Here is a 15,275-nt window from a genome sequence, read left to right as displayed (position 1 = left end):
GAATTCATTGGGTATACAAAAAACGATCAAGATGATATACAGAAAACTATTGATGCAGATTGCATACTATAAGATCGTCTGCATCAATCAATTTCTGTATATCATCTTGAGTTAAGAAATAGAAATAGTTTAACTACTTTTGAAACCTTTTAATGGGCATATATAAGCATATTTAGCTTAAGAGCTGCTGGCATTGTAGAACTCTTGCAGTCACCCTTCTCTTACATTTAGACTGAATCTGAAGTATATAAGATTCTTAATATAAATGTGAAATATAAATAATTTTTTAGAGGTAATTGTTGGGCCACTGAGGCTTGGTATAGATGCACTCGCACTAGCATTCTAGCTTTCGTTTTTCGGTGCAGAGTATCGATCGGCGAGAATGCCCAGGCCGGAAGCATTTGACGCCTGCAGCACAACTATTCGCTCTCCTCACCCCCTCGCCCCTCGCCCCTCGCGCCACGCTTGGGTCTGTTGATTCCAAACCATATTCGAAGCACTCGCAGTTCTTTATGCATTTGTCTTGTGTAAATGGCGTCGCTGTTGTCATTAATGAGATTAAGAGCAGCTGAGGACTGGGCAGTTCAGCTGGCAGACAGGTGGAGCGGGCAGCTGCAGCTACGCTTATCTGGCCGGCGCTTTCTTCTTCTGCTTTGACCGGACTGACAGACGGCGCTGGCGTCTAGCTGTAATCTCTCAGGGCGCATTCACATTGCCCGGTTGACTTGAGACACATTGAAATTTTTTCTTAACCTTGAGGCAAGTGCCTCAGGCAGGCAGGCGTTCAGGCATCCGACTGCAGGGCGGAGCTAAGCTGGGGCGATTGCAGTGCTCTTCTATCAAGATACGGAGTCAAACAATGGACCGAGAAACAAGTAAAGTTATTTATGGCCAGATTCTGTTGGCGTATTTCGTCTGCCTTCCATTAGACAGCTGCAAATCGTCTCCATTTCCGAAGCCCCCGCAGCCGCTCTCTCTCTCTCTCTCTCTCTGCCCCACAGCCAGACCCAACAACTCACGTGTGCAGTTCTGCTCACTGGTGAAATCGTTTCACAACAACAACAGCAACAACAACCACTGGCAACACGAGAGCAGTCGCTGTGACAGGTGCCAGCGTGTCTTAATGCCAAAAAGTATGCTACGTTATTTTGCGCAAACATTGTTGCGAATGCCAGATACATAAGATGAGGACGAATATACGGCAACTTTACATACGTCTCCGTGAGTGGGTGGGTGGCTAAAATGTTATACGAGCCGCAGTCAGGGCCAGAGTGAAAAACGCAAAAAGCGCGCGACTCGCAATTGCACACTATGTACCCACTCAAGTAGTAAAAAGGGCTTAAGTCGAGTGTTTGCTTTAATATGTAGGAGCCAGCTGAATGGATTTGCCGCGGCCCAGAGTACACCCAGGCCAACATATTTGCTCTTCCCAATGTGCATCAATATGTTTTCATATCCAACTGCCGACGCTAAATTGGATTAGCCGCTTCCTGCTCTACTCCAGGACTTTAAAGCTCTGCGAGCTGAATTCTGATTTCGGCTGAGGCAATCACTTACCTGAGATGCCATCGTAGGTCCACCATTCCTCCCAGCTGACGGCTTGCAGGACTGTAACGAAAGCAAAAACAAAAACAAAACAATAATAAAATATCAATTGGTTTTATTGGCAGTTATGTTGTTGGCCCCGCCCGAGTCGCACTCAAATGAACCACACGTAATCCAAACACAATTTATACTCTTAAAAGGTTCCGATGCATACACTTGCTGTAGCCCATCAGCTAACATGCACGAACCGCAGATACCCTGGCTGTCTTCTTACTACAGGCAGCCATATTACCTTAAGTCAGAGATCCCAAGGGCAAAATGCACGACTCAGCCTACGACCCAGCACCTGCAGCCAGCTGCAAGGCTTAAAATACTCTGCCTTAGTCAAAACGCCCAACAGACGGATACCCTGGCTATCTGCTTGACACCTACAGTCAGCCACAAGAGCTTAAGTCAAAATGCGAAGACTCAAATACACCCTCTTTGTCTTCCACTTATTAAAGTGAGCTCACCTTCTCAGTTCCTCGCATCCAGCGCTGATGAACATAATAAGTCAAACATAATAAGTCAGACTGCACGGGCAAAATGTGCAACCTAATAATACCCTGCCTGTCCTACAGCCAGCTCGAAACGTTTAAGTCACTGTACCTCACCCCGAGGTGCACGACTCCTTAATACCCTGCCTCTTTTCTGGGTCCCTAAAGGCAGCCAGAAGCTTGTCGCATGCAGCATATGAGTTAACCTAATAGTCAGACTGTCGCGACTCAGGTATACCCTGCTTGACTTTCTCTCATTCTCTTGAGTTTCCCTTTGGCACCTCGCATCCAGCACATCAGTTAACTTAATAAGTCAGATTTGTCTAGCCTTGCAGTTACCTTCTCGCAACATTTATACGCATTTTTCCCTTGACACCCACCCACACTCACTCACACACACATCCACACAGACACGCACTCACACACACTCATGACACTTCAACAGGGAAAAGGGAAAGGAAGCACTGCCAATGCATAAAGTGAGCAGCTAAGTGCGTGTGTGCATGTGTGCGTGTGAGTAAGTGCGTGTGTGCGTGTATGCGTTTCAGTGTTTATATCAAAGAAATCTGAAATACCAGCGCGGTATAGCGTATCGCCTAACTGGGCACTTACGACTGGAGCACTCGTTTGCGTATGACTCTCATCATTCAACATGAAGCTAATTTCAAGACAAAAGACATATTGAATGTGACTATCGCATTCAATAAATGCCGCAATATCTTAATCCATTATTCCATACAAAGTAGAGTAGCTGAAGGCATTTTGATATGAATACGAGTAAATTCATTATGACTACGAAGTTAATTGCAAGCCAAACAAGTAGTTTAAGGCAGGAACAATAAGGAATAACAGATTCAATAAAAGCCCAAATATTGTAGGTCAGAGCTTAACTGATTTCATCAGGAATCAATTGAAACTCGGTCAGCTCATATTGTATATACAGATACTCAAAATAGAATCTATTCAATTTTGTTATTTCTATATTGCTAATATTAAAAGCTGAACGCAAGCCATTCAATTTGGAATATCAGCAAAATAATTGATGAAGTGTAATAGATCAAAACTCATTGTGTATATAAGATGATTTAGGTATATAGAGTTTTCTATCTGTAATAATGTCTTAGCTAATATTATCAAATGGCTAAGTCCCAGTCTCACGAACCTTAGCTATAGAACTTGCCACATATCTGTATTTATTAGCTCGGTAGAGTATTTAGTGGTTTACGTGTCAAAGCAGTTTTTCTTGTTCTTGATTTCTTCTTTCCTTCTTCTCTTCTCTGCTGCTTATTTTTTGTTGACAACGGCTTCGCAGTGTGACTGAAAGCCCACTCTTTGCTTAGCTTAAGCCTGGCACGAATTTCGTCGCCCTGGTAGGGTCGCAGCCGAATAAATAAAAGAAGAAGAAGACGAAGAAAACACAGAAAACTCTTGAAATGATTTTTGCTTACTTGAGTTTTAATTTCTATGCGCTGTAATTTCACTTCCGTCACTTGTTGGCTTTAACATACATCGACAGCCCTGGCTTCGGTGCGCGCCACCTGCTGCAGAAGGCCCAAAGCACTTTGTTATTTGAGAGCCAGCGGGCCAGCGGGCAAAAGCAGCGCTCTACGTTCTTCGCTCAGACCCGTGTCAGGATTCACGAAAAAATGACGAAATGTTGAGTCATTAAAAAGTACTGCTCATTTTGTAACCCCACATTTCGCAAAGTGCATTGTAATTGAATAGCCCGCCCAGGGGCATATCAGCTATGCCATTGGCTGTATATGTATATATGTATACATGTATACATGTATATATGTATATATGTATATATGTATATATGTATATATGTATATATGTATATATGTATATATGTATATATGTATATATGTATGTATATATGTATGTATGAATATATCTACTACTAAATACTGATTATTCTCCTCTTAAATATATATTTTTTAGTATCACAGATGATTTCTTCTTTTATACTCTCTTAGGATATCGATCAAAGTGATATATGTTCCTATACCAAAACATCTATGACTAGATCTGTCCCTTTTTGTCTCTAATGCTCTTAGACAACGCGTATGAGAGATGACTTATTTTATACTTTAACAATCTCTCAGGATATGCATATATTTCTCTCATCAAAGAGATATACCTATACCAAAAGATCTCACCCCAGCTCAACTCCTTTCGGTCCGACCCTTTCCCTCTGCCTCGCAGTATAACTCAGCCTTGATTGTCTTGTCATGAATGCTTGGCAAGTCTTCGACTTTCCAGTTATGCATAGAACGAGTTGTTATCGGGATAAGTTATGAGGTCGATTAAGTTTCCCTCAAAATATTTCATATTAAAAATTGTAACATTTGGTGCGAAATAATAAAAACCAAATTCACTGCAGTCGAGTTGCAAACCTCGTTTCAAGTCACGAAAAGGCAAGAGTTTAAAAGCTGTCGGGCTTTCAACAGTAATAAAATGATGACAAGAGCTGTCCGAGCTGTTCAGCTGACATATACCCTGTAGCAGGTAGCAGAGGTAAGGCCAGTCAAATTTAGTCGAAGAGCCCTAAGTAAAAACTACATCAAACATGCATATACATATGTATGTATATATGGAATAGTTAGTTAGCTGGCTCAGCTGAGCTTGGCTCAAGTGTGAATCGAATGAAGAAGAGAGTGCACCTGGTTGGTAGACTAGCCATAGTCTGGACTTTCAAGCAGGCTGGCATGCCTGTTGTCGCCGTTTCAGATACAGGGTATACGAAACATTGTTGCAAAGTCATGGGTAATGATGGATATTAATGGATTTGAAAATGTTCGCGTCATTGCAACGCCAAGTGTTTGGGCTCTTGACCTCACCGACAAATTGTTGCTCCTTGCATCGAAATATGTTCGACTGGCTTCTGGCTGACTGGGTGGGTGGCTTGGTGGTGCCCCCAGTTGGCGTCTTTGGCGCGTATTTTGCCAAATGCTTCGTGTTTAATTTTGGCTTAATGTTATTGTGCAAATGCAGCGCGCGCTTTTTCCATTTTCAATTCCAGTTCGACATTTAATTTTTCATCCTGCTTCCGGTTTCCATCCCTGGCCTGCATTTCTACCCCACCAGCCCACCTTCCGGCACCTTTAAATGGGATATATATATATATGTGTGTGTGTGTGTTTTCTTTTCGTATTAAATGGATGCCGTTTTTGCGTTTTGTTTTGTTTGCATTATTGTGCGCTTCTGTATGTGTGGCTGTTGCCAGCTCCAACATCTGCTCTTTTATTTCCTTCACATTGCACGGCAAAAGTTTTTGAATTTGGTTGTGCGCCATTCGATGGGTATTGGCCAGCACTTGTGCACCTAGCGGTATTTAGTTTTTTCTGTTTAATATTTCAACATCAATTATGGACCACGCCCTGGGTGCAGCTATGTGGAGATAGTAGACAGCTAGTTTCCTAGAACCGTTAGTTTCAAAACATTTAGCACTGATGACTCTTTAACAGTGTGGCTATAAAGCAAGGAATCGCGTCAATTCGGTTACTTCACATTATAATTTAATATGATTTCTGGGAGAAAAACAGAATATTATGCTGTCCTTCGCAATAAATTTGAGACCAGTTGAGAATGGTTTAATGGAGGCTGCTGGAGTGGGAGATCCCCTGAATCGTGCAAAGAGCTGATATTCCAATCATTCTACGATTCCTTTATGCACGCTTACTAAAGCACATGCACACATACACACGCATGCAACTACACACATAAATTGATAAATAAATTCCCTTCTGGAGGGACTACCGAGCACCCTAGTATCCAAATCTATGAATTTTCCATTGCAAAAATCTTTAGTAATTGATCTACGTTGCTATAATCTCAACCCATTGAAAATGGCAAACAATTTTTTTCTAATATGGGGTGCAGGGGCGTGGTATTCTAAATTTCAAAATTACATATGATTTTAATTTATGCCATGGGTCTTTGAAGCAAATCATAAATATCTAGTAAAACAGCCTTCGAAATATATTCAGTAGATTATTATCGATAATAATGAAATGGGATGATTTAACGAAAATAATATGATATACATCTGCTGCATATGGTGTACACGAGTATAAATATAAATATTTCACTTCTCTAGCTTTTGTGGCTTACGAAATTTTGGCGTTCATACGAACGGACACACGGACATATCAATATCGACTCATCCACTTTATGTAGTCTGTCACAACTCCTTCAGTCTGTTACGGAGACTTTCACAAAACCGTTATACCCTGATTCCCGTTAAGAGCATAGTCCATGACAATAAAGATGAGATGTTTTAAGGGAAAAAGTAGATTAATTTGTATGAAGAATATTCCCAATTGGCAACTATTTAACATAACAGGATCGCACTTCGCTGTACTAGCGAAGTACAGTAAAACTGCAGCTTAGATTTTTGACTTATTGGATGACAATTTCTAGTTGTATTCTCTTCATCGGATGACACTCATCGCTCTGCTTCTATATCACTGATATTACTGCAACATGAAAACAGATCTAGATATTAATACCATAATATTAAGTGATAATGTATTAGTAATACTAAGTATATATGTATTTGATTAGATTGCAGATTCTCCTCATTACAAGATATTATCGTAGAAACTTAAGACTTCTTCTTCAAAACTTACTCCAAGTAAATATATCCTGGCATAAGGCCGTCTCACCCGTACAAGTTTAAGTAGAAATTTAAGAAAATTAAACATCGGGATAGGCATAGAGCTAATGACTTACTCAACTGCTCCAAGTCTTACTCCAAAATATATCTTTTAGCTAGGGCAACTTGTCCTTTGCCAGCCTTAAGAGTAAACTTAGCAGCTCGTTTCTGCCTAAGCATTGATTTTTGATATTCCCTTATTCCACATAGATACCCTATTTATAGCTCGTTCTACGCGTGCTCAAATTTGTAGGCGTGCGTCAGGCATAAATATTTCATTTGAAGAGTTCGCTTTTGAAACCGCTTAGATCTCCTGGCACGATTATTATAGCCTTCCACTCATTAAATGCAAACAGGGCACAATAAAAGGTGGCAACGGAGGCAAAGACAATTGAGCGCCAATAAAGTGTCACCATTAATTTCCGGCGTTGTTAACAAGTGTTCCTGTGCTTCTCGGAATGAAATGGAAGCGCGGCATTGAAATTGAAAGCTATTAGCAGCCGGCAGCCGGCAGCCGGCGGAAGGCAGTGGACAGCGATCGGGACGGCTGGGACGCGTAGGACGCCAGCCCAATAACAATAATAGGCCAGAAACAATTAACGGCAAATAACGCAGTTTATTAGCTTTTCGCTGAAGACTGCTCGCAGCTGAAAGCCAGCAGAGCGGCGCATCCAGCGCAGACAAAATGTAGACAAAAAGTTGTCAAGTCGCGTCGTCAGCGGCAACAAATGATAATGATAAGTATTATTTGTAATCAATAGTAAAAGGCGCGACGGCCACAACAAGTTGGCTCAGCCGGACAAGCCCCGGACCAGCACGAACTGCCAGCCCAACCCAAATGGCGGGCTTTGAAGTGAAAAGTGGATTCTCGGTTGTCCTGGCAGCCATTCAAAGGGGCAGACGACAATTCGAGTCCCTCCTCCTCCAGCAATATTTTATGCATTTTGTTAGCCTTCGTTATTGTGCTCTGCCAGAGCTGACCATTTGCGCCTTTGCCTGTCGGATGGTGGATAGAGGCCGCCGTAGGCAATGGATTCCTAAATATCCTAGCTATTTCTAATTTCAGCTCGATTGGGTCAGGTCCAACTTGTGTATACACTACGCATAAATTTCTATATCGAGTTGTGTTGCTTGAGTTGAATACGGCCAAGACTATGAATGATCCCACTGAATGAATTTATTCTACAAAACAGTTGACATCAAAATAATACTCTGGATAGATTTTGAAATGAGTAAATAGAATCATACACATCACAAGCGCTTGTCTGTTTGAAAAGGTTGATAGATTTCGATATATATTTCCGTCATGCATAATTAAAGTCCCCAGATATTTCTTGGCTTATATTTATAAATAGATTGCGGATACTCAAAAAATTGTTGTTACGATTGGATGGAATCATATTCATTATAAGCAAGAGTCTATTTAGAGTGTTTGATCTATGTAGACGTGTAGATCAATTTGAAATAAAAACTTGATATGAATTGTAGCATATTCATTACGGAGAGAGTCTACTTTAAAAGATGGAGCTAAATATATGGATAGACAGATTTTAAAATACTTTTCCGACATGAGGAACTAAACTCCCCCAACATTTCCTTCTTTGAAGGATGCTCAAAATATTGAAAATAAATTTCTTGAATTAAAGCTTGATATGATTGCATGGAATTATAGTTTACTACATTAAAAGGCTGATCTAAATATGTAGATAGATGGATTTTTAGGTAAATTAAAATTATAGGAGAATACTCAAAATATAATATCTTTGTAGGACTTGAAACAAATGACTAGAGTTATACGCAAATTTACTTGACAGGATTAAGCTTGATAATGATAGATAGATTTCGATATGCCTCATTAAGTATACGCCCTGATAGACTAGCGTTTTCCAAAGGAAAGACGCTCCAGTGTTGTCGGACTCGTAGATAAAACATCGCGTGGATAGCAGCTCAGCGGAGCCATTTAATTGTTGAGCTACTAGGGTTTCACTCCATTTGGACGAGTTTTACTATCGCCTGCAATTCATTTGCTTAGTTTATTAGTTTTCATTACGCGCCTTTCGCCTCAATCGCGCCGGGGGAAAGTTGGCCAAAGCTGTATGCAAATTGGCTGGGGGGGTGGTGCGAGTGGAGCTCGTGGTCTAAAGTACACAAAAGCCGAGTGTGCCATGCCTTAAAAACCCAAACAAGTGAAAGCTTTCAATCATGTAGTTTGGTCGCCTATTATTTGCCCTCTGTCCATCATGTCTCTCTCTCCCTCTCCGTCTCCCTCGCTCGCGCTCTCCCTTGCTCTCCCTTTCGCTGGGGCACTGGCTTGGTTTCAACTTCCATTGCTACGCTTTGCCAAGTGACCAGCAGCCATTGCCACTGACTGGCTGCCCCGCGACATTGCCACACCTTGCTCTTTGATTTTTATTGAGTTTCTGTTTCGTATGGTTGGATGCCTGGGCCACGCCTTTGTTTAGCAGCCATCACATCCTACTCAGCAAGCTATTCAGTTCAGCGCGCAGTTCATGTGCGGAGCCCCGGGACCACCCCCAGCCCCTGCAGCCCTCGGCTCCTCCAGTCAACCCCATGCCCGCGGCCAGGCCAAGACCCAGCCCCCGGCTGACTAATGGTAAATGCCATTTCAATTACGTACACAGTACTAACATTTTATGCGGCCTGTCGCCATTTTTTGCTTTTCGATTTCCATTTGCGCTTTAAGTGCATTTGGAAAATGGCTAAAAATGTGCCAGCAACAATGCAAACACTCTCCGGACCGGGCTGGACTCTGGCGAAGTTGGTGCGAATTCAAGCAACTTTAACGGAATGTATAATCTTTATGTGAGCATGTGTGCGAGAAGAGAGACAGAGACAGAGGCAGAGAATGAGAGAGAGAATGGGTGTGCTCCTTCTCAACTATTTTTTGTTTTCTGCTCTTTATATGCAAGGCATATGCCATGTACCCATCATATTAAAAAACTGCGTAATTGAAAACTTTGCATGCGTATGTAACAGAACTGTTTGCATGTAGCAACTGGTTTTCCAACACTATTGTGCATACTGAGCTAGATCCACTAAATTTCAGTATTGGATTTTTTGTATGCCAACTGGCAGAAAAGTTTGTAATGCCAAACAAAACACCCGGCGTTGCCCGTCAAGAGACTCTGTTTTAGCTAAAGCTTAGCCGAAGACTTGGAAGCTAGATGGAAAACAGATGGCCTAATAGTAGTACATACATATACATATATGTATGTGTATATTCACAATCATTCGTATAAAAGTCCGCAGTCCAGTCAAGCTATTAATGAAGGCATCTTAAGATCACCCCACTTCCCCTAACAAAGAAAAGGCCCTAAACAGCAGCAGCAGCAGCAGCAGCAACGACAGCAAATGCTGCATGTTTTAGTGCGGCTTGACAAGTAATGGACGTTGGCTAGCTCGCTCTTTAGCTGGCTGCATAGCTGCATTCGCAACTAGTTAATTTCGCATCACTCTGAAATGCTGCAGCAACTTCTTGTTGATTGTTCGGGCTGTTGCTGTGGATGCCAAGTGACCAGCGGTGCAATCAGTGAAAAGTTAAGCGAGAATATTTCGGGGATGATATTGCTTTATAGTGCCCCCCACCCACTCGCCCACTTCGTGGCTGTTTCCATACTCCGTCCCGCTCCCGTTCGCATTCCCGCTCCAGAGCTCGTTCTCCACAAGTCAGCAAAGAGTTTTAATGATGCTGCTCGACTGTCTGCGGTCTTGCTTCTGTCGGCGAGTGACCGGATGACCGGATGACCGTATGGCCACAACAACAACAGCCAAGAACCACTGCAACAATCCACTAACGGCTTTGCTGCACTCAGCTGCTCGGCCCAACTGCAGCTCCTGGGCGTCCACGACATGGATAACAGAGTCAAGTGACGGCGGAGTTAATTAGTCTAAGTGGAAATGGGGCACAAACTTTAAGCATGCTGCACATTGTTGCCTTCTCTGATACTGCACTTTCACTCGCTCTTCTTTTCGGTGTGCCTTTTGAAATTTTTGAAGGACCTGGCCGCCTATCCCGATACCTGAAGCTCCCATGCTCTGGCTATTTAAAATGCGCATTGAGCGTGCTCCTGCAGCTCTGCATTCGTTCAGTCCAAAGTTAAGTACGCCCTAGAACAGGCCAGGCATCCAAATGGGAACACTTAACGGCTGCAGCGGCAAAAGTGCAATGTGACAAGGCTTTCAAGCCAAGGGGAATGTAAAACAATCTCTAGTGCTCCAAGTGCCCTAACTGAACAATTTGTACTCTTCTATGCCGGCAAGAGATGCCAGCAGTCTAGGTATACTCCAGGTCTCTTGCTAATAGCAAAGAAATTTACTAGCCTCTAACTATACGAGCCTCGCTCTAATCGGCTCTTATATAGCCAACATAAATAGCTTTAGTCATTTCCAGGTATATCACTTGCCGCTCCAGCACTTTCTCAGATGTCTCTCTCGCTCTCGTGAACGCAAAGACCAACGGTCCTTGTGTTATTTAATTTGAGCAACGAAGCATAACTATCCAGGCCCCCAGCTTCCCAGCTGCCCAGCTGACCCGTTGACCGGCTTGCCTGTTGTCCAGCTGGGCAGCTGGCTAGTTTAGCCAGAGCAAACGAAGGCACGTTCTGCTCTTCCTTAAGGCATAATAAGAAATAAAATCGAACGCTTTTGGCCAGTTGATAGCGTTTCTCCAATTTTACACATGTTTTGCATGCAAAACTTACCTCAGTCAAACAAACATAAGAGCAACTAGAAGAAGGTCTCTAGACCCCAATTGACCGACTAGGAGATACCCTGCAAACTGGATTGCTTGCAGAGTTATTAGAGCTCATTCATAAGGTAGTACTCTCGAATGTCTATGCCATGAATAAACCGAGAAGGCTGAACTTTTTCGCACTATTTAAAAATCAATTCATATATAGAATACATTGTGTTCAACATTCCGATCAACGTTTCGATATATCGAAAAACTGAATGAGTGTTTGTTCCGAACAAGTGAACTTAACTGTTGACTTCAGCTGCCCGTTTCCTGCCGAGGCTTAATCGGGCAGGGTATAAAAACACGAACGCCGCGTCGGTCGCTCAGCTCGGTTAGCTCGTACCAGAAGTTGAACGTTTTCTCAAACAACATTTTTGGCATTTTGACAAAACGTACTTGACAATTTTATTAGCAAAATCAAAAGGCAGAAGCCAAGATGGAAACTGGAGCCGGCTTTTCGGGTCGCACGCAAAGCAACTCGGCAACCCGGCAGCTCCACAACAACTGCAGCAACTGCAGCATCGTAGGGCTGTAGAGTCAAAACTTGCAATTTTAATTTAGCTCCTAACTGCATTGCAAAGTTTAGATAAAGCTACTGCCGAGGCGAGCCGAGCCGGGCCGTTAAAAAGCCGCAAAAGTTATGCAAGTTCAAAGGAATAGCCCAATGCACAAATTGTTGCACGTGCTCCCGACAAAATGCAGATGAAACCGAGAGGGCGGACTGAGAACAGCCCTGGACTGGGTAAAGGACAATCCTGACACGTGGAAACTTCCTGCTTTATTTCTGGTTACGCACGGACCCCTTGATGTGCTGAACGTTTCAACTGAATCTCGGAATAGTTGATTTACCTAATTTAAGAGGAGTTCGTGGCAGACAAGGAAAATACATAATTAGTTTTCATAATCGGCTACATTACAGTCAAATGATTTCCAGTGGTATTAATTATGAGGTATTTAGTAGACTCTATCTAGCAAATTTATACAACTAAAACGAAACAGCACGCCAACGCGCTAAAAGTATATATTGTATTTTCTTGAGCTTATCCAGTTCTCTGTTCATCCATCCGACTTATACGCATACCCATCACAGCTAAATCATTGAGTGGAGTAGCTGCAAAAGCTTCTTATGTTTTTCTTAAGTGTGTTCTCTATATGAACATGTAAGTCTAGTGATTGAAATATATATTTGCCAACGGCTTCAAAATCATTCAACAGTTTTGTAACTGAACGCTTAAAATAGTTTGTAAAGAGTTGATCCATCACCTAGTTCTATTCCTAAATTGTTTTTAGACACGCCTACATATTCCTTCCGAATTCAATTACTTAAAGTGTCAACTATTGACCAGATAACACTTCCTTGTATGACATCTATTCTTATTGCAACTGAAACCGTATTGAGGTAGTTCATGGCAGTACGTAGAGGACCATCTAAAGTCGAATGGCTTAATTATTTCAAGTAGAGTTGAGAGTATTACTAGTCCAGTTTTCTTCCTTCCCAAATCGACTACCTAAAGTACCTCTGTTTCGTATTATGGGATACTTTCAGTTCCTGTCTTTCTTATCATTATGACTATTTCGCTATGAAATTGTATTCTTGTAGAGCGTAGTAGAGTTAAGCAGCTATCCCTTCATAGTTCTCCAATTCCCATTTTCCGGCAGGCTTAATTTCCCTTATGGGACTCAAAGTCCCCAAAATACCGGTGTAAACAACTCCCAAGGAGTAAACAGCTCGTTATGGGATCCGGCTAAGCACTCGACCAGTTGTAAACATATTCTGATAGATGCATTCATTTAAATATTATTGTTTTTGCGTTTACATAAATTTGTGTGCAGCAGATATTTTGCTGCTTGCTGGCTATAAATTCCGTTAGGTGACAAATTTGAAATTCATTTTAACATTTCATTTCACAATCAACTGATTTTGTTCTGTCTATTTTTTTTTTGGATTTTGATTTTGTTTTTGCTACAACAATTTAAGGTGTTGCCGTATTTGCATATGTAAATCAATTCGTTGCAAATTGACAATACGGAAACACAAATATCTGGCGCCGCCAATCAAATTAAATCATTGGCAAGTTTTCCCAGGCAGATTCTAGTGTCAGCAACAAGAGCAAACTAAATCAAATGAAAATATATGTAAAGGCGGCTCTAAGCGGCACAATATGCAGATTTTTCTACAGTGCTTCGAAAAGCGTATGAAAAGAGCTTATGTGCAAATTGCGTTTGTCTTTGAGAAATTCTGCTTTTTTTTCTGCCCGAGCTTTTAAATATCCCATATACATGGGCTTATGTCCCAACTGAACAGTATGAGAACTCTACTCCGTTTAGGGTGTGGACTAAACGTAATTGGGAAGATCGAGTTTAACTAATCAACATCCAAACACGAAATGTCACAATATGCAGAAACCTTTTTTATGAAAAATCTATATATAAACACATCAAATTGTGCGGTTGGCTATACAATTCGAAGCTGAAGCCAAAACCAACTCAAATCTATTTTAAATGATTGTCAATGACAATGAGTCTATAGAGAGGCGGTTCATCTCTTTAGACGGCAACTAACCTTTTTATACCCTGAACCCATTGAAAATGGGAAATCAGGGTATAATGGTTTTGTGAAAAGTATGTAACAGGCAAAAGGAATCATCGCAGACCCCATAAAGTATATATATTCTTGATCAGGACGACGAGCTGAGTCGGTATAGCCCTGTCCGTCCGTCCGTCCGTGCGTCCGTCCGTATGAGCAAAAGGATCTCAGAAGATACAAGAGCTAGAGAGCTGAAATTTGGCATGCATACTCGTCGAGCAGTCTCGACTGGAGCCTTCTTACTTGTTTTTTTTTGTTTTTTGTTTTTTGTTTTTGAGGCAGCGCCAATAAGTTTATAGTCTGTCATATTAAGTTATTTTGAATCAGAACTGGAACTAGAACTAGCTTTTTCATATTAAATAAGGCAAAACATACATATATTATGTACAACATTCGTTTGGATTTTAGAATTCACAGTGTTCTTTTCCAGAATACGAATTTCTAGTCGCCTTCTCTTGGTCAATCAATAAGCGCAGCAGAAAACAATTATCTTTCCCTTTCTCTCTGTCTCTCACGGATAGAACCCAAAAATAAGAATCGTGTATCGTAGCAAACTAACTCAGATAATATTTTACAGCAACAACAAGAATCTCTTACGCTCACACTAATACTACTGAAAAGTTAGACTCCGCTATTAATACCGCAATAGTAAATCAAATTTGATAGGCAATACGCCATACATGTATAAGTCCACCCACTCACAGCTCGCCTATCAAACAGACCACAGCTGCCATCCGCAAGGACAGATCAAAAATACTACCTTCATTTCCTTTCCCACCTTTTAGAGCAAGAGCAGAGCCCATCGCAGTTTTTGAATCATATAAATTATGCAAAGAGACCTTGGCAACTATTTAAAATAGGAAATTACACTGCAAGCAAACAGAACGCAATCTCAATTGTTGCTAAAGTATTTACAATATGCATTAAATTATAAATCAATTTATATTGATTTGCACAAACATCTTTTCAATGTAAATGAAATGCTTTACTAAATAAGCTTTAAATTGTCATTCTAGATACACTTTCCAGTACATCTACTACGTTACGACTTAATAATAAGAGCGACGGGCGATGTGTACATATTTTAGAGCTAAAATCAAATTATTAATCTTTATAATTTCACAACCAAATACACCTTCAAAAATTTGTTCTAAATTAAATATTATCTGATTCATTCCTCAGCTACATTTA

General features: G+C 41.3%; 1 protein-coding gene across 2 annotated transcripts in view; it reads right to left on the bottom strand.

The window, feature by feature from the left end:
- LOC6584905 (carbonic anhydrase-related protein 10) overlaps positions 1-15,275 on the bottom strand; it is a 67,180-nt gene that overhangs the window by 28,588 nt on the left and 23,317 nt on the right. For both annotated transcript variants that reach the window (XM_015161651.3, XM_002010509.4), the window contains exon 3: positions 1,558-1,608. In XM_015161651.3, coding sequence (XP_015017137.1) covers positions 1,558-1,608 — 51 coding nt within the window. The remainder of the gene's footprint in view (positions 1-1,557; positions 1,609-15,275) is intronic.

Source organism: Drosophila mojavensis, unplaced genomic scaffold (genome assembly GCF_018153725.1).
Source record: "Drosophila mojavensis isolate 15081-1352.22 unplaced genomic scaffold, ASM1815372v1 contig_136, whole genome shotgun sequence".
Lineage (NCBI taxonomy): Eukaryota > Metazoa > Arthropoda > Insecta > Diptera > Drosophilidae > Drosophila > Drosophila mojavensis.
The sequence above is the reverse complement of the archived record's forward strand: the minus strand, read 5'-3'. Positions and strand labels throughout refer to the sequence as shown.